Raw genomic sequence first — 18,417 nt, 5'->3', positions numbered from 1 at the left:
TCTAGGTGCTGATCCACCATCTGATCTAAATATGGACTGGATCTGAGTGGCTACGGTGACCATCAGATCTGGATACAGACTGGATCTGTATGCCCAGAGTGATCTCGGAATAAGAATGAAAGAGACTAATATTAGTGTAGATGCCATTCTTCTTAGGATGTTGCTAGTACATCGGGCGTTATGGGGTTTATCAGGTAATCATGTGAAAAAAAAATGTCTACTGTCACTTTTGATCCATTTGATCCATGCTGTGGTACACAAACCAAAACCTAAAACTAAATGGCAGTAACATGCTATTTAATCATTATTAGTTATGTAATGTTAAGGCCACTCTAAACTGGAAAGATTTACACACTTGTATAAAATATCTCTGAAAAGTGTTTATCAATGCAAACATTTGAGACTGTCAAGCAGGCAGTAAACTGACACAACACCCCTTTAGTTGTATAAATCTTAATTTAATGATACTCCAAAGTGTGAAAATATGCCATAAATCACTTTAAAAGTGTCCAGAGTGCATACAGAAGTAAACACCACAGTAAGGCATTCCGGCAGATGTGGCTGAAAGGTGGCCAGTTAAAATGACACATACCTTACACACACCTGATACACACCCCTTAATGACAATACAGCTGCTGCATGTGTCATGCACATTATCTTCTTAAATACACAACTTGTCATAAATTTGAGGAAGCATAACTGTTGCAAAGTTGTCTTTAGATAACAATGTAAAGTTAATGTGAATCATAATGGACACACTGGTTCTGTAAGAAAACCAAGGCTTTTTCTTTTCCTCATAGGAATGTCAAAATGTGTAATTAATTAAATATACCAATTAAATGTATCATAGAACAAAAACTTTACCCAACAGAAACTGACCAAAGTATTCAAAAATGTGTCTGACAATGATATGACGAAAAACAAGACAAAAGACAGAATGAAGGGAATGTTGCAAGTCACACAGGAAGTACATACAGAGACTGTAAAAATCTGATTTTTTTTAATTGGTAACCTGTTAATTAATTCTTCACTGAAGTTTCTTCTTAGTTCCTTCTTATTTGAGTTTAGTTGTGTATATTTGGGATTTGTGTTACATCTTATGTTGTTAAATGAATAGTTATTGTATTATTGTAGTATCATATGTGTTACAATGATAGTGTTTTATATTTGTTTACATGACACTGTGTACATTCTTTGTATTAGTATTTACCTCAACTTGTGGGAAAGCTACTTGAGACGAACTTTGATTGTACATGTGGCCTTCTTATTATAGCCTGTGTTGTCAGTAAATTATAAACAGATTTGAGTACTTCAGTAGGTTAATATTTATCATTATATCAGTTAATGAAATATCCTTTTTTTTTGTACATTTAATTTCAAAATCTAAAATATTGCTGCCGTAACATTCTGACAATTCTGACATTCTTTTTTCTTTTTTACCATAGATTGCACACTATTTTTCTACTTTTTGATCAAATAAAAACGATATGATACTATGATACTGAAGCAAAATTAAGCAACTGAACTCTAATATGAAATCAAAGGTTTGGCTTTTGATATATCCAGTAGTTTATCCAGATTGAAGCAGACATCTTTTTAAAGTTGGCTGCTTTTGAAAGTTGTGGGAAGAAGATCAATGGATGCCAGAGTACAATGATATCAAAACATCAGGCTGCATTGCCAACAGATCAGACTATGCCAAGCTGGTATCTTCAGACTAACAGGACAAGTTGTGTCACGCTGTAGGTGACATCACAGGCATTGCACAGCGACAACATTGTGTGTACATTGTACACTTTAATGGGGTTAGAGTAGAATTTGAAACTGCAGGCCTACTACCAATGAATGTACTGGGATATTGAGATGTTTAAGGTGAAAATGAAAACGAAAAGTTCTGCAGGAAATGTGTTTTTAAGAAACTAAACCCTGCATGGGAAACAGAAAAGAGATCAACTGAAATAAGAGTAAGCCGTGGGAACCGAGCATTGACAAGCTCTCATGTGTTTATAGTTCCCAGCAAGGTCAATGTGCTGTAAGTGTATAAATAACATGAGCTCAGTGTAATTTGGGATTTCTTGCAACATAGTGATGTATTTAAGCATGACTATTTTGCAGACTGTTAAACATTAGACATCCATCCAAGTGTGATTGAATCAAAATAGACCCAATTAACTTTGTTACATCTTGTGCAATTAATCCGTTAATCCACACACATACACACACACACACACACACACACACACACACACACACACAAAGTTTCTTTTCATAACCAAAATCTGAAAGTTTTTTCCCTTCTATGACATTTCTTTTCTGATGTCAGTTTGATGGCTTGAACAGAACAGAACATCCACTCCTCATCCAAACGTCTGTCTGTTTCACTTGGAAATCACAATAATTAAGTTGGTCACTAGTTCTGATTCAAGAAAAAAAGTTCATTAAAATGCACAAAATAATTGTCTGTGCAAGACAAACATTGCAACAATGCTATAGAAGCCATCTAAGGTCATTTTCACTGCAGTCGATAACTGAAACACAAGATGGCATTTGTTTCTTCATCTGAATAATTTGGAGAAATGTGGCTTTTTTGCCAAATCTTATCATGTGGATTACTTGTGGCTTTTTGTGATGTTTTTGTGGCACCCATTTACTGCAGCGGATATATTGATGAGCAAGTGGTGTAATGCTGCATTTTTCTAAACCTGCTCCAATGAAGAAACTTATCTGAGAGTCTGAACTGTGGTGAATTTCTAGCAAATTTTATTATTTTTTATTTTTAGGTTGAACTATTCCTATTATTAAAGTATCACCTCTTTCAGGTATCTAAATGAGATATGCAGTACTTCAACAAATATTAGGAAGTGTCTTTCTGTGGGACAGCATACCTTAGACAGACACTATTGAAAGAGAGCTGGATGATGACTTTCATCTATGAACTTTAGCTGGAAAAATGACTCTTTGCTATTGTCCTTTTACTTTATTGACAAACTGTTTTCCTGTTTGGCACTGTAAAGCTGCTTTGAGACAAATCAATATTGTGGCTCTATGTAAATAAAGGTGACTTGACTGGACCATGTGGAATGTGTTATTTCTATATACATAGAATATATATATACATATATAGTGTCTGACAAGAGACCTCTGGATCACTATTCACTACTTCTCTTATGAAACAGAAAGGAATTTGTGTCGGTATCCGAACCTGTAACAGCAAGTTTTCTGAAAGTACAAAACACCCACACATATGATGGCATTGCTTTTGCAACAGGGATAAAATATTCAATATTCTAAACTAATTAAACTGTAATAAAAACAAACAAACAAAAAAACTGATTATATGCTCATATGGATGGGTAAAATAACAAAGACACCTGTAAGTTGCTCAGAACCTTTTGCTTTTTTACAACATTATGCAGCACATGCAAAACAACTGACAGGAGAAAAATAATCCCTTTATATTTATCATGCCTTGCATATATTTACATTTTATCATCTGTAACATAAAACTTCTGAGGATTTATTAGTCAGCCTGAGTGAAATGTTTCCTCATTTCCATTTCTTCTTAGGCAGAGTTATCTTATACACCCTAGAACAACATGCTGCAGCAAAACATTCCTCGTCAATACCTTTTCCAAACATGACACTTTGCCTTTAGGCTGCTTTTATAGACATGCATGAGTATTTTGATATTCACATTGGGAAAATAATAACATGTAAAGTATAAACACAACAAAACTTTGCATCATGCAAAATACTCACAAATAATAAGTTAAGGGGAATCCGGGTTTTATAACTTCCTTGATGTAAATAGGTGTGGTTTTGGCAGTTTCTTTGTACACATTCCTTTTAACTAGAGATATGTTAAGAGCTCAACCATCTCTCTTTTTGTATAAACTAGATTTAATAGAGGGATACATGCTTTCAAGAAAGAAAGAAAGAAAGAAACATATTTGCCACAAAAAAAAAAAATAATAATAATCACAACATCTTTTTTCTCGATTTTCATATGACAGCATGTGACAGAAAATCCAGATATCCCCATGATTAAAACAGCAAAGGAGAACTCAGCTGAAAGAACAAAAATTCCATAGGCCTATATTTGCATTTTCCATTGTAACGTAATCTAAAAACAAAAACAAAAAATGAAATCCCATTACATCATGATCATTAACTCTTTGGATTGGATGACTTGTAGTAAATCATTTTACTTTTTTCCCCCCCACTTTTACAGTTTCACTTTTAAACACCATTCTAGTAGACAGGGTAGAAAGATCAATCTTGCGAAACTTATCAAAGTACAAGCCATATACAGGTGTGTTCAGTCTATGGATCGTTTTAAACCTTGAGTGTAGCTCCAAAAATCTCAAAAACACCTGTCTGCCTTTTTTTTTATATATATAACCTGGTTCAGGTTTGTTTAATTAGGGCTGTAGCTAAACTCTGCAGGACAGTGGCCCTCCAGGAACTGACAACAGCTGGCAATTATCTGTGTTTTGGGGACATTTAATATGTTCAATATTGTGCATGCCATATGCTACAAGAAAATGTCCTTTCTTTGGACGTTTGCAGGTTTGAACAGTTGTAAAAGTACCAAGAAACTAGTCATCCCTTATCTTACAAAAGCAAAAGTGAAAGTAACTCAGTAGATTTCTGCTTGGGTTAAATAATTACAAAAGAAAAGAGGATGAGACACTATTACGTTTTCATTTCTCAGAAAACACAGGACCATGAAATAGACAATGACAGCAGACATATAATATAAAGACTATATTAAAGTAATTACTGTAAGTGTTTTATTTGTTATGTCATATTGCTAATCGACTCAAACCTGCAAATGTAATACATCTGGAGTTGCTAGTAGTGGTATATAACAAATAATAACAAATACAATATTCTTCGACCACAACATCAGTCAGTCTCATATGCTCTGAGTTTAAGTCAGAAGTTATTTTGACAATGAATGCGTGACACAGGTAAATAACCATTTGGCCTTGTTCACCTCAAACATTTTACAGTCTAAATAGATTAAGACCTGTCCAAACAAGACCAGACCACATTACCACTTAAGACTAGTATTGACCTGCTGCCTGTCAACCACACATCAGAGAATAAGGTGACCAGCTTTACAGTAATGATGAGGACTTAGAGTCAAATCTTTCCACAAACATGCTGGTATCTAAATCTAAGAATTAGCCTTCCATAATTGCTATACCTGACACTTACTCAATAATGTTCTATGTAAACAGTTGTTTTAACCACTTGCTTGGAGTTCTCAAAGTGCATAACAATCAAAACACTGTTAAATGCAATACGAAGAAAGCATAGTTTCAAAGTTCTTTCACTTATATAAAAGTTGTATTGCTTCACCAATGTAACAAAGTTCAACATGTCGGACTACCAAGCACTTTCTTCTCAAACATCATCACAATTTTGAGCAATATTGGTTGTGCTGTCCCTGTTGTGTAAGCTCTAACAATAGAAGGACAGGATTTGTATTACATTTACATGTGCTCGGAATAAATTACCCATGATGGGAAAAAAAATGTGAGCGAGGACTAGAAAAAGGGAAATCTGATGAGATACATTTATTTATATCATGTATGCCAGTCCATATTTGTGAGTTTTACCTTATGCATTTGTGTACATAGCACACAAACCAAGGAATACTCAATCCAAGACACAAGTCATGTGACTCAAAGGTAACAATAAGTCTAATATAAAGCACTAGGAACCGTTTAACCATTTAATCGGATGATTAAATATTTGAAATATGTATAAACACACAGTTTACACATAAAACCAATAACCTGGGGGTTCACACTTTTTGTTGAGTGGTTATCTTTATGACAGAATGTGGAAGTGATGTGTTTTCTTTGTGGAATGTTGCTGTAGAAGAAAGGTCACAAACCTGATGAGCCAGCAGTGGTCTTCAATGTGAATAATTCAGTAAGTTTACCAGAAAATGAAAGCTAAACACTAGGAACTACAAACAAACACAAAAAAGGGGGAATGACGAAAACTGTTACAAAGCTAAAGAGCTAAATAAAGCTAAATGATCAAACAGGCAGACTTCCTTGCCAAACATGTGATGAGATTGTTTGGCCAAATAAGTTTCTAAACATTATTACTTTCTATAATCCATATAACACAGCAATCTAGAATGCCTGATTCTGATTGACTGAAGGGCGTTTTTACCACATGGCTATAAAACAATTTCAGTCCTGACCACGTTACAGTTCCATATCACTTCGCCAATTTATTTCAGTTATTTAAAAAAGGCTAAGAACCAACGACAGCAATATATATATATATAAACTGGCCAAGCAAATAAATCACAAATGAGTTTTTTTTTTTACCTCTCACTAAAGATATCTGTTGTGCGATACTTAAAAAAATAAAACAATCCAGGACTACCATAGCACAATATTGTACAGATTATTACATGTATTGTCGCATGGCTTTATTTGTATTCCACTGAGTATATCAGCCATGTGCTGCCCAGCTCAGGTAACCACAGCAGGTGCTGCAGCAGTGAGCTGGAGGATCAGGTGAGGCTCTGTGTGTGTCATTACCATAGTCCTCATTAGACCCCACGGATGGCCTGTAACCAGACACAAAGCCAATCTGAGCAAACAAGCACACTCACACAAATATTGTCAGGTTTAGCCAGAAAAACCAGGGACTACACTGTGTTTCGTCAGTGAATTCTTTTTCGGATCAGCTTGAAATATTTTAAGCAGGCTGAATAATTCTACATCTGATTTCCCAGCAGGATATCCTGGAAGGAAGAAAATTCCTGTATGTTTTGATAAGTAAATTCCTGGCTTCAAGAGTTAACATCCACCCAAAATTTAAATTTAGTCCTCATTGGTTCTGTCATATTCGACTCTTTCACAAAACAAGATATTTTGACAAATTTAAATTGATAGTGGTTGTTTGGTTTCGTTCGCTTTCATATATATATATATATATATATATATATAGTTTTGATGTATGAACATCACTGGAGCTCTAATGCCTTGCTCATGGTCCATGATATTTCCTTCTTTAACTGGCCTTTGCTTATCAAGGGTATGAGACACACACACACATGCAAAGTATTTCCAGAATGTCAATGCATTATGAATTGCCATTTCATTATGGAAATATTTCGTGTGATAGGCTATAGATGTCATTCACTAAGGAAGTGGACATTATCATGTAACCCACTAACATCTGATATCATTCACAGCAATTTCAGCCAGAACTTTTTTTAATTCATTCATTAATTTAGTATTTTATTTAATAATATAAACTGTTGAAGTTTCTTCGAGCCTCATGTGATTTTCTAAAACTCTGGCCAATCAGCATTAAAAAATGGCCCACTGTAAGGAAGTGTAACGTCAGGAAAGTAAATCACGCAAACCGTGTGACAGTCGTGATGTTAACAATTGTTGTTAACAACTATTACTTCCACATTAGAAATCAAGCCAAACTGGCTATATCCAGCACCTTAAGCCAAAAAGTACAGCAAACAGAAAGAAATCAATGGAGAAACTTCCTCTGTATAAAGATCAGAACACGATATTTGCTACGTCATACTTCCTGCTACACATTGTGCAGCTTGAAACAAAACGGAAATTCATATTTTGTGTAATATTGGTTTCTCAGAATAAAATAATTTTAGACAGATTATGGGTGACAAAATATATAAATATTTATTTATATATATATATATATATATATATACTCTCAAACTTACCAAAACATTTCCACAGCACAATGCAACTTTTTCCAAAGGCAGATACAGATGAAAATCTAGAAAACCTTTGAAGCTACAAATAATTGACAAAATAAAACACATGAACCTTGGACTTATTACCTAGCCCCATGGTTAACTGCGGTGAGGGATTAATCAACGAACAATATTTTACAAAAAAATAGTTTAATTGGAAGTTTAGAAAACATTATATTTACAGAAAAAGGTCAAAGACCATATGTACTTAAACTTCTCAGTGTATCCAAAAGTTCTTTTTGCAGGTAATGAAAACATTTAGCAGCCTTGTGGTAAGCTATCATAGTCCTAAGCAAGGACTCAAAACAAAACCACCATAAGCTTTTAGATAAAAGCTTTAAAGCTTACTTATCGGCACATGAAGTCGTGTGGGACATATATGCACTAAATTTCTGAAATAAAAAGTGACATTATGAAAATGTGAAGGTGTTGTACTAAAATGGGTAATTACACATCTTTTTATAGCCGATGCAAAAAGTATTTGTGAATTTTAATGTACACCATCTTTTTAAAAATTCCCAATTTTTATATATAAAGCATACAGAACACTGCTGGAAGTGTACTGACAATATAATGTGATTCTTGTTTAAACTGCACACAAAAACTGACACTGAAATTGTTAATTGCACATGCAGATCAACAATTCAGATTTAAACATCTGAAATTTTTCAATTTCACCTTTTAATAAAAAAATAAAAATATAGTTTACATTTCTCAAAAGATCACTTTGAACCAGTTTTTATATACACTTGACATCCAAAAAAAATAAAATATTGAAGAAAAAGGAAAACTGTTCTCTTATACAAATTGTTCACATAGATTCCTTTTTGTCTTCCAATATCTGTCACAAAGTCCATTTGGATTCACCGTATCAAATAAGCAAGTGCAGCTCCGAATGTAGCCACACTACCAATGGCCATCAATGTGTTTCTCACAGCCGCTTCTGTATCTGGGACATGAAAAAATTCCACAAAGCCATCCTAAGGAGAAAAATATACATATACTAGGTGAGAACAGGTTAAAAACAAAGCAAAACTTAAAAAAAAATTAAAATAAATAAATGCATATGCAGTTTTGTGATTGGAAATAAAAAAATCCTCACCCATGCTTTGTTTTTACGCAGCCAGTCCTGCTGGGCTGTGAGAAGATAGGAAGAGATCTCTTCCCCCACCAGGCTCACACACTTGCTATGTCCTTTATCACTCTGATGCTTGCATACCATTGCCCCAAAAGTGAGCAGGCTGGCAATGCGACCCCAGTTTGTGATGCCATCGCTGAAGAGTTCGGTTGCCACAGTCTTGACAAAACTCACATCTTCTCCTTTCTGCTCCTGATTCAGACGTGCAATCATACCTGAAAGAGAGAGATGTTAAAGGTCACTGTTGAATCATAAAAGGCAGCAATAGGTGCGTGCTGTGGACGAGGCTGCCATTAGACTCTTGAACAACGTTTCCCTGCACTTATCAACCCATAAACATTATGAAACAAAGAGAAATGGAAGCCGTAGATCCAGCAAGAACTTGTTAAATTACCTTTGTAAACCAGTTCGTGCTTCACTGCAAGACTTTCCACAACCCGATTCATTGTTGCCAGAACCTGTTTATTCCCACTTTTAGAATGAGGGAATTTAGTAAAGTTTTTTAAGAAAATGTCAATAATCTCTCGTGTGTCCATTTCCAGGGCGTCGTAGGTAGACGTGTATTCATCTGGTATTTTCTCGCAATCCGGCTCAGGCGAGGATGGTACCGAGCCCTGGAGTGTGTTCCCTGTAAACCGGTTCTGGTGCTTCAGTCGTGGCATTACCAGTGGCTTGTGAAGCAACCCGCCCGATCTGCTGTTGCCGTTAAGAGCTCTTATTCCGATGCATGGCCACAAACCGCTGTCGTGTGAAACTTTACTCCCAGGGAACATTGTTGCTAATTCACATTAATGCCTTTAATCCAATTTATCAACGACGTAAATGGTAGGAAACGACGTCCTTCAAAGTTGAAATTGAAACTTACCGCAAATTAACCACATTTACTTTAACAAGGCGAAGCTCGTTGGTGGGAAGTTTCGATGTCATATATATACACACAGTCGAACAGGGGGTGGAGGCGGCCTGTTTTCCGTCTGTCTCTTGACCAATCATTGACGAAACCAGGCACAGCGCTTTCGAGACGTTAGGTACATCAGTTTCCGTATGTAAAATGCGCTCCACATTCCTGTAAAGCCCAAATCTGTGACAATGCGAATATTTACACTCTCTTCGTAAAACGAAACTGGGTGCACCAGCAGAAGCAATGTCAAAATGTTTCAAAGCAATAGCGTTCAATTCCGTTTAAAACGACCAGAGATCAATGGCATATTCTTGTGTTTGGGTTTAAAGATTCCACCCTATGCTTTCTTTTCTTGGTTGGTCCGCCTTTTATCCAAAGAGTGGCGCTCCCCCTAGTGAGAACTAGTTGAAGAACAGAATTTGCAGCAAAGAATGTCAAGTAGGTCTCTGCAGAGCAAAAGTGTGCGTTTATCACCTTGTGGGTGTTTGCAAACTGCTGGGTGTTTCTAGATCATGCAATCTGAATGATCCCCCTTACCCAACCCCACCCCTAAACCTAACGTCACTATGACGTCAACCAATCAGGTATCATGGTGTAAAAAAAACCTGATCTGGTAACTCCCATTACTTTCCTGCAGAGACCTATACTTGGTACACCCGGTTGCAGCCGAGACACCCCTCGCTGCAGACTGTAGCGCGGTGACGTCACGTATGTACGTCACGTATGTGTTTACCGCGCATGCGCTAGTAATTTGCATTGCGTGATGACGTTAGTTGTTTTCGCGTCATGCGTGCATTAAAACGATGCGCATACTTAATAGAAAACTAATAAAATGTTAAAGTATAAAAGAACATTAAGGTTTAAAAAAAGATGGGAAAAACAACCATGTTTAACCATGTTTCATCTGAGGTAAAATTATACGGAATTAAAGTTTATTCTGTAATATCTGTGTAGTATCTTACAATATATTAACATTCTGTTGCACTTTACTTTACTGTGTATATTGTAATATTACACTTTAATGGCACCTTATATTTCTTATTGAGCTAGTCAAAATTACAACAGATAAAGTACAGTTGTCGGCTCTAATAGTGCAGCTGGTAAAACGTGTGTTGTTCACAATTTGATGCAATCGATCCGGGTCCGAATCTGCATTTTGACAGTTTTTTTTCTACCTTTTCAAAATTCAAATCACATCAGAAAAGCATTTATTTTAAATAAGAACGAAGGAAATAATCAAAAAGTTGTGAGGGAGGGCTTTATTGTCCTAATATGGTGGCATCCACTTAATAATTTGAATTAAAATTATAATTTACACTCAGTAATTATTGCATACTGTTTTATAATGTACAATACTGAGGTGCAAATAATTGCCACTATTTGCAATAAGTAATATAAATAGCAGAAAATCCTGCTATTTTAACATAGTATAAATAGAATCTATAGCCATTTGCACTTAGTGTAAATAGCCACTGCCTTTCTTATTTTAATCTTTCTTTTGGTATGGTTCTTGTTTATCTATTTTTTAACAATAAATTTGGACATTTTTCTTTTGCGTTGGCAATTCTGCATGTGAAACATTTAAGCCAGTAAAGTAGTTTTAAGTTCCGTTGACTACATACAGTATATTTTCAGTGTCTGCATCCCATTTTATGCAAGGTGCCTCTAAAAAAACCAAACTGATGACAGTGATCTTTTTTTATTTATTTCAAAGAACAAAACAGAAAATATAATTGTATATACAAATATAGATTAAGACTATAGACATGACACAAGAGAAAAAAATCTGAATTTCACCTCCATTACTGATAAAACAATAAGCCAAGCAATAGCCCTCAAATTCTTTGAATGAATAAAAACCCACAGAGGACTCTCCTCCTGCGATTCCTCACACAGCCAGGTGGACAGTCTTTAAATATCTCACTGCACGAGAACATGACTCCCGGAACTCAGGTTGTATTGTTCAGACAATGCACTCCAGTTCACGTCACTTAATTTACATAAAAGAACAAACAATACTAAAGCAATATTAAATCATTTTGAAGAAAGGCAGAAGATCCATACAAGGAAAATATTTTAAATGTATTTTTAAATATATTATAGCATGGTGTTAGAAAAAGTGTTATTTGCTTTGTCTGTAAACTACCTAAGAGATTTAATTTATAACCAGCATTAACATCAACTAAATTAATAAAGTTTTTCAAGTCAAAATTTAGGTTGGCTTGGCTTGAGAAAGCATGGCCTGAAAGTTTGAAGTTTTTTAAAAAAAATTCAAAATTTTACAGTTGAGGGCTATACAGTCTGTCAGAGAAAGAAAAACAGATTTCTTCTCACTGACAATGTCCCCAAAAAGTCATATTAAGACATATGAAGGTCAATTTAAGAGGTAACACTTTACAATAAGGTGTCATTGGTAAACACTAGTTAATGTATTAATTAACATGAACTAACAATGAACAATACATGTGTTACAGTATCTATTAATCTTTGATAATGTTAATGAAAAAGATTACATATATGATTTTTTTTTTTGCAATGCATGCAACCATCAATGGCATTACTTACATTAATAAAGCCTTTCTGCTCTATTTTTAGACATCTTTAATGGTTCATTTTAGGCGAAATAAGACTATGAAAGACCAGCATTTGAATACTATATCATAAAACATTTCATAAATGTTTGAAATTGCACACATTTTCAAAGACACTCTCTATGATTATGACCAAAGCATTCTTATAATTAGAAGCAGTGAGGGAACCTGGATATGCGCATTAATGACAGTCAGTACCATAGACATATATGGTCAGTACGGCGCACAATCGTACTTACGGTAAATACATATACGTTACTGCGCATGCGCGGTAAACATACGTCACGTCACTGCGCTACAGTCTGCAGCGAGGAGTACAGTACTTGCTGGCAGCCTGCAGATCGAGGCGGGGCTGCACTTGGGGCGGGGTTGCACGTGTAGCCCTGCCCCACACCCACTCTGATTGGTTCGATCGTCAGTAATGACAGTCAGTACCATAGACATATATGGTCAGTACGGCGCACAATCGTACTTACGGTAAATACATATACGTTACTGCGCATGCGCGGTAAACATACGTCACGTCACTGCGCTACAGTCTGCAGCGAGGAGTACAGTACTTGCTGGCAGCCTGCAGATCGAGGCGGGGCTGCACTTGGGGCGGGGTTGCACGTGTAGCCCTGCCCCACACCCACTCTGATTGGTTCGATCGTCTTTCAAAGACATACATGATAGGAAATGTGTGCGTAGTTGGTGTAGGACGGAGAATGCTGTTTAAAAAGGTAAAAACGCTGTACAGTTTTACAAAGCCTTTACTATAATGCAGTTTTTTTATTGTTAACTTGACTCACTATGTCTGATTTATTGAATCAAGAGATGTTAGCTGCTGCAAGTTTACTCTTCTTGACCAGATTAATTCACAAATGAATAATTGGGACATTCTAAAAGCATGCTTAACATGAAAGTACGTGGCTTTATGCATTAAAACAGTGTTTTAAAAAGACCAAACTCAGTAAACAAATTATTAATAAAGTATTCTATTCACTGTCAGGAGAAAGCAGGCTGGATTCAGGTGCGGGTAAACTCAAGGCTTTATTCACAAAGCGGAGACAGAGAAGAAAGAGTCACGCTCCACAGGTTTCACTCGCAGTGACAGGATGAACAGCAGATGAGTCACGTTTCACAGGATTCACTCGTAGTGACAGGATGAACAGCAGATGAGTCACGTTTCACAGGATTCACTCGTAGTGACAGGATGAACAGCTGAAGCTACTAGGAGCTCTGGGCTTGTAAGAACTAGAGCAGAGAAATAAGCCAAACACACTGGAGCCTGAGGACAAGACACGACAGGGTGAGTACAAAGAGCTGCTAGATGATCGGAGCTATTGGAACGAATAACAACAGTCTGACAATAGACAGAGAAACACAGGGAATAATAAAAGGGAAAAAATTAGAAGGAAATAGAGAACAGGTGGCGAGCAATTATGGTTAACAACGGGGAACAAGGGAGGTGGGGAAAACACAAACAGGCAGACGTGGTGAGCTGTCACCATCCCAACACACACACACACACCCACACCAAAAAGACAGGTGATTAGTGTCAGTCAGTAATGACAGTCAGTACCATAGACATATATGGTCAGTACGGCGCACAATCGTACTTACGGTAAATACATATACGTTACTGCGCATGCGGTACTGAAACCTTGGTATCAGGTCCTCAGATCTACCAGATCCTTGGTAGAGAGCCAAACCCGTTGACCACACACATAGGTAGGAGGAGAGGACCGGCGACGATCAGCTGCAGCCTTGGTTCTGTCAGAGGCTTGGACCAAAATCCTCCTGACTCTCTCCCAGGTGCGACGGCAGCGCTGGACGAAAGCCAGGGCGGATGGAACCGCTGCGTCGGGTTCCTGTGAAGGGAACAGAGGTGGATTATAACCAACAGCACACTCAAAAGGGGACATACCTGACGCGGCCGCAGGAAGGGTGTTATGGGCGTATTCTGCCCAGGAGAGCTGCTGACACCAGGAACTCTGATTGTTGGATGCTAGACAGCGGAGCATTCTTCCTAGATCCTGGTTGGCCCGCTCACACTGCCCATTGGTCTGAGGATGAAAACCAGATGACAGACTAGCAGAGGCCCCAATCTGTCTACAAAATTCCCTCCAGAACCGGGAGACGAACTGGGGACCCCTATCAGAAACCACATCCACCGGTAACCCGTGGAGACGGAAGACGTGATCCACCACCAGTTGGGCGGTCTCCCGGGCGGAGGGTAGCTTGGGCAGGGGAATAAAATGAACCGCTTTGGAAAAGCGATCCACCACCGTGAGAATTACAGTGTTTCCCTTCGACCGAGGAAGCCCAGAGACGAAATCAAGGGCAATGTGTGACCAAGGACGGGAAGGGATAGGGAGAGGATGCAGTAGACCATCAGGAGGGCGATTGACAGGCTTACTTTGGGCACATGTGGGGCAGGCCAACACAAACTGTCTAACATCTGCGGCCATAGTAGGCCACCAAAAACGCTGTCGGATGGCAGACAACGTTCTCCGAATACCTGGATGGCAGACTAACCTGGATGAGTGACCCCACTCAAGGACCTCAGAGCGCAGCGCAGCCGGCACCAGCAACCTGCCCGCCGGACACTCTCCCGGCACCTGCACCCCTCGACCGGCCTCCTCAACTCGCTGCTCGATACCCCACGAAAGAGCCCCGACCACCACCCCCTCAGGAAGGATGGCCTCGGCCGCAAACTCCCCCCCCCCGGAGCACCGAACAGGCGAGAGAGGGCATCAGGCTTGGTGTTCTTTGATCCCGGCCGGTACAAGAGGGTGAAATTGAATCTGGCAAAGAAGAGTGCCCAGCGGGCCTGACGCGAGCTCAGCCTCTTGGCCGAACGGATGTATTCTAGGTTCTTGTGATCCGTCCAGACCAAGAAGGGCTGCGCTGACCCCTCCAACCAATGACGCCACTCACCCAAGGCCAATCGTACCGCCAGCAGCTCTCTGTTGCCGATGTCATAGTTACGTTCTGCAGGGCTGAGACGACGAGAGAAGAATGCACATGGATGAACCTTCCCATCATGGAGGGAACGCTGAGATAGAACTGCGCCAACCCCAACGTCAGAAGCATCAACCTCGACAATGAACTGGGCCTCCGGATCTGGAACCATCAGAATAGGTGCAGAGACAAAACGGGACTTTAAAATGTCAAAGGCTACCTGCGCTTCCCGGTTCCACCTGAAAGACACCTTAGTGGAGGTTAAGGCTGTCACCGGTGCAGCGATCTGACCAAAATTCCGGATGTAACGCCGGTAGAAGCTGGCAAAACCCAGGAAACGCTGCAGAGCCTTCCGGGAGTCAGGGACCGGCCACTGGGCAACAGCTTCAATCTTAGCGGGATCAGGCTTGATCCCCTCCGTAGAAATAATATGGCCAAGGAACGTAACAGACTCAGCGTGGAATTCACACTTCTCCGCCTTGACAAACAACTGGTTCTCTAGTAACCGCTGGAGAACCCGTCTGACATGCTGGGTGTGTAATTGGAGAGAAGAAGAAAAAATCAAAATATCATCCAAATACACAAAGACAAATTGATTAATCAAGTCACCCAACACGCTGTTGACGAGTCCCTGGAAAACGGCTGGAGCATTGGTCAGACCAAACGGAAGAACCAAGTACTCGTAGTGTCCCGAAGGGGTGTTAAATGCCGTCTTCAACTCATCCCCCTCCCGAATGCGCACCAAGTGGTAGGCGTTGCGCAGGTCTAACTTGGTGAAGACCCGAGCTCCCTGTAATAATTCAAAAGCAGAAGACATTAAAGGTAGGGGGTACCTGTTCTTGATAGTAATGTCATTCAAACCTCTGTAATCAATACAAGGGCGCAGGGAGCCGTCCTTCTTCTGAACAAAGAAAAACCCTGCACCAGCGGGAGAGGAGGAATGGCGGATGAGCCCAGCCTGAAGTGACTCACGTATGTACTTGTCCATGGCCTCTCTCTCTGGACCTGAAAGGGAATATAAACGACCCTTAGGCGGAGAAGAGCCCGGGAGGAGATCAATGGCACAGTCGTAGGGGCGATGCGGAGGTAGCGAGGTGGCCCGGGCCCTACTGAAGACCGCCCGAAGATCATGGTACTCCGCCGGAACACCAGTCAGGTCAGAGGGATCCTCCTGAGGAACACAAGACACAGAGACAGGACAAAAAGCAGCACCCAAACATGACACGTGACAAGACTGACTCCAGGCTAAAACAGAATTATAGACCCAATCAATGTGGGGATTGTGCTTGTGCAACCATGGGTGTCCCAGAACTAAAGGAGCCTTAGGGGAATCAATAATAAACAGTTCAATCCGCTCATGATGACTGCCAGCAATATGGAGGTCTATCTTGGGAGTGACGTGGGTGATGGTGTTAAGGGGACGGCCAGCTAATGACCATGCTGAAACGGGGCTAGCCAAAGGAACAAGCGGGATCTTCCAACGTTGAGCAGAGGCAGCATCAAGGAAGTTCCCCTCAGCCCCTGAGTCCACAAGGGCGAGTCCAGTGTGTGAATGACTCTGGAAGGAGAGTTGGAACGGCAGCTGAGTGCGTGTTGCAGGAGAGCTTGAGCTGAGAACCGTGCCCACCAGGACGCTCCGCCTCACTGGTGGACCCTGGCCCTTTAATGGGCACTGAAGGGCGAAGTGGCCTCCCTTGCCGCAGTATAGACACGCCCCCGACAACAGACGCTCCTGCTTCTGCCGTGGTGTAAGCCGTAGACGACCCAACTGCATGGGCTCCTCCTCCGAGGGCTGTCGGCTGGCTAAACTGGCTGAAGAGAACTCTAGGTGGCGCCACGGGGCGGGTGTTTGCCGTTGTTTGCGGCGCCGGCTGAGACGACCCTCAATGCGGAGCGCGAGACTAATGAGCCTATCCAATTCCCGCGGGAGCTCTATGGCCGCGAGTTCATCCGAAATGGCGAAATCCAACCCCTCAAGAAAACGAGCGCGCAGCGCGCTCTCATTCCAGCCGCATGCCGCAGCTAAAGTCTGGAACTGGATAGCATAGTCAGTCACGGAGCTCCTCCCCTGAAACAGTCGTGATAACTGGGCCGCCGCCTCGTCACCCTGAGCAGAGCGATCAAACAATTTGGCCATCTCTTGACTGAAAACCGCGAAAGTGGCACAACAGGGAGCCCGCGATCTCCAAACGGCGATACCCCATTCGCGGGCACGGCCCGAGAGGAGTGTAAGGGCGTAAGCCACCTTGGTCTCTTCATTAGCGTAACGCCGGGGCTGCAGAGAAAACAACAGCGAGCATTGGGAGAGAAACGCTTGACAGGCGTTAGGATCGCCATCGTAGACCGGCGGATTGTTGGCATGGGGTTCGGACTCGTGTGACTTACCGGTGTGAGGAACGGGACCCCGGCTCGTTGCCTCTTGCTGAAGATCGTCCACTCGTGTGAGGAGTTCGGAGACTCGGGCACTGAGAACTTCCACATCCAGCGCGGTGGTGTTGAGCTGAGTGGCATGCTGCCCGATCAACACTCCCTGTTGAGCGAGAGCCGCGCGAAGCGGACCAGATCCCGCTGAATCCATAATATGGTCAGACTGTTCTGTCAGGAGAAAGCAGGCTGGATTCAGGTGCGGGTAAACTCAAGGCTTTATTCACAAAGCGGAGACAGAGAAGAAAGAGTCACGCTCCACAGGTTTCACTCGCAGTGACAGGATGAACAGCAGATGAGTCACGTTTCACAGGATTCACTCGTAGTGACAGGATGAACAGCAGATGAGTCACGTTTCACAGGATTCACTCGTAGTGACAGGATGAACAGCTGTAGCTACTAGGAGCTCTGGGCTTGTAAGAACTAGAGCAGAGAAATAAGCCAAACACACTGGAGCCTGAGGACAAGACACGACAGGGTGAGTACAAAGAGCTGCTAGATGATCGGAGCTATTGGAACGAATAACAACAGTCTGACAATAGACAGAGAAACACAGGGAATAATAAAGGGGAAAAAATTAGAAGGACATAGAGAACAGGTGGCGAGCAATTATGGTTAACAACGGGGAACAAGGGAGGCGGGG

The 18,417-nt window shown here is 40.5% G+C and overlaps 1 protein-coding gene across 1 annotated transcript; it reads right to left on the bottom strand.

The window, feature by feature from the left end:
• Positions 1-7,907: 7,907 nt before the first annotated feature.
• Positions 7,908-9,823, bottom strand: LOC132103130 (induced myeloid leukemia cell differentiation protein Mcl-1 homolog). Its single transcript, XM_059507973.1, has 3 exons — positions 9,307-9,823; positions 8,877-9,127; positions 7,908-8,754 (listed from the first exon to the last, which is right to left on the bottom strand). The coding sequence occupies exons 1-3, from the start codon at positions 9,683-9,685 to the stop codon at positions 8,638-8,640; spliced, it is 747 nt and encodes a 248-aa protein (XP_059363956.1). The 5' UTR covers positions 9,686-9,823; the 3' UTR covers positions 7,908-8,637.
• Between the last annotated feature and the right edge of the window lie 8,594 nt (positions 9,824-18,417).

This window comes from Carassius carassius, chromosome 24 (assembly GCF_963082965.1).
Source record: "Carassius carassius chromosome 24, fCarCar2.1, whole genome shotgun sequence".
NCBI lineage: Eukaryota > Metazoa > Chordata > Actinopteri > Cypriniformes > Cyprinidae > Carassius > Carassius carassius.
This window is presented reverse-complemented; position numbering and strand designations above follow the sequence as displayed.

Excerpts from the sequence above, each read along its gene's own strand:
- LOC132103130 (XM_059507973.1), bottom strand. The coding sequence starts at position 9,685 with ATGTTCCCTGGGAGTAAAGTTTCACACGACAGCGGTTTGTGGCCATGC. Across the intron at positions 9,128-9,306 it reads GCACGAACTGGTTTACAAAG|GTATGATTGCACGTCTGAAT; the intron begins GTAATTTAACAA and ends TCTCTCTTTCAG. Across the intron at positions 8,755-8,876 it reads TGCGTAAAAACAAAGCATGG|GATGGCTTTGTGGAATTTTT; the intron begins GTGAGGATTTTT and ends TTTTCTCCTTAG.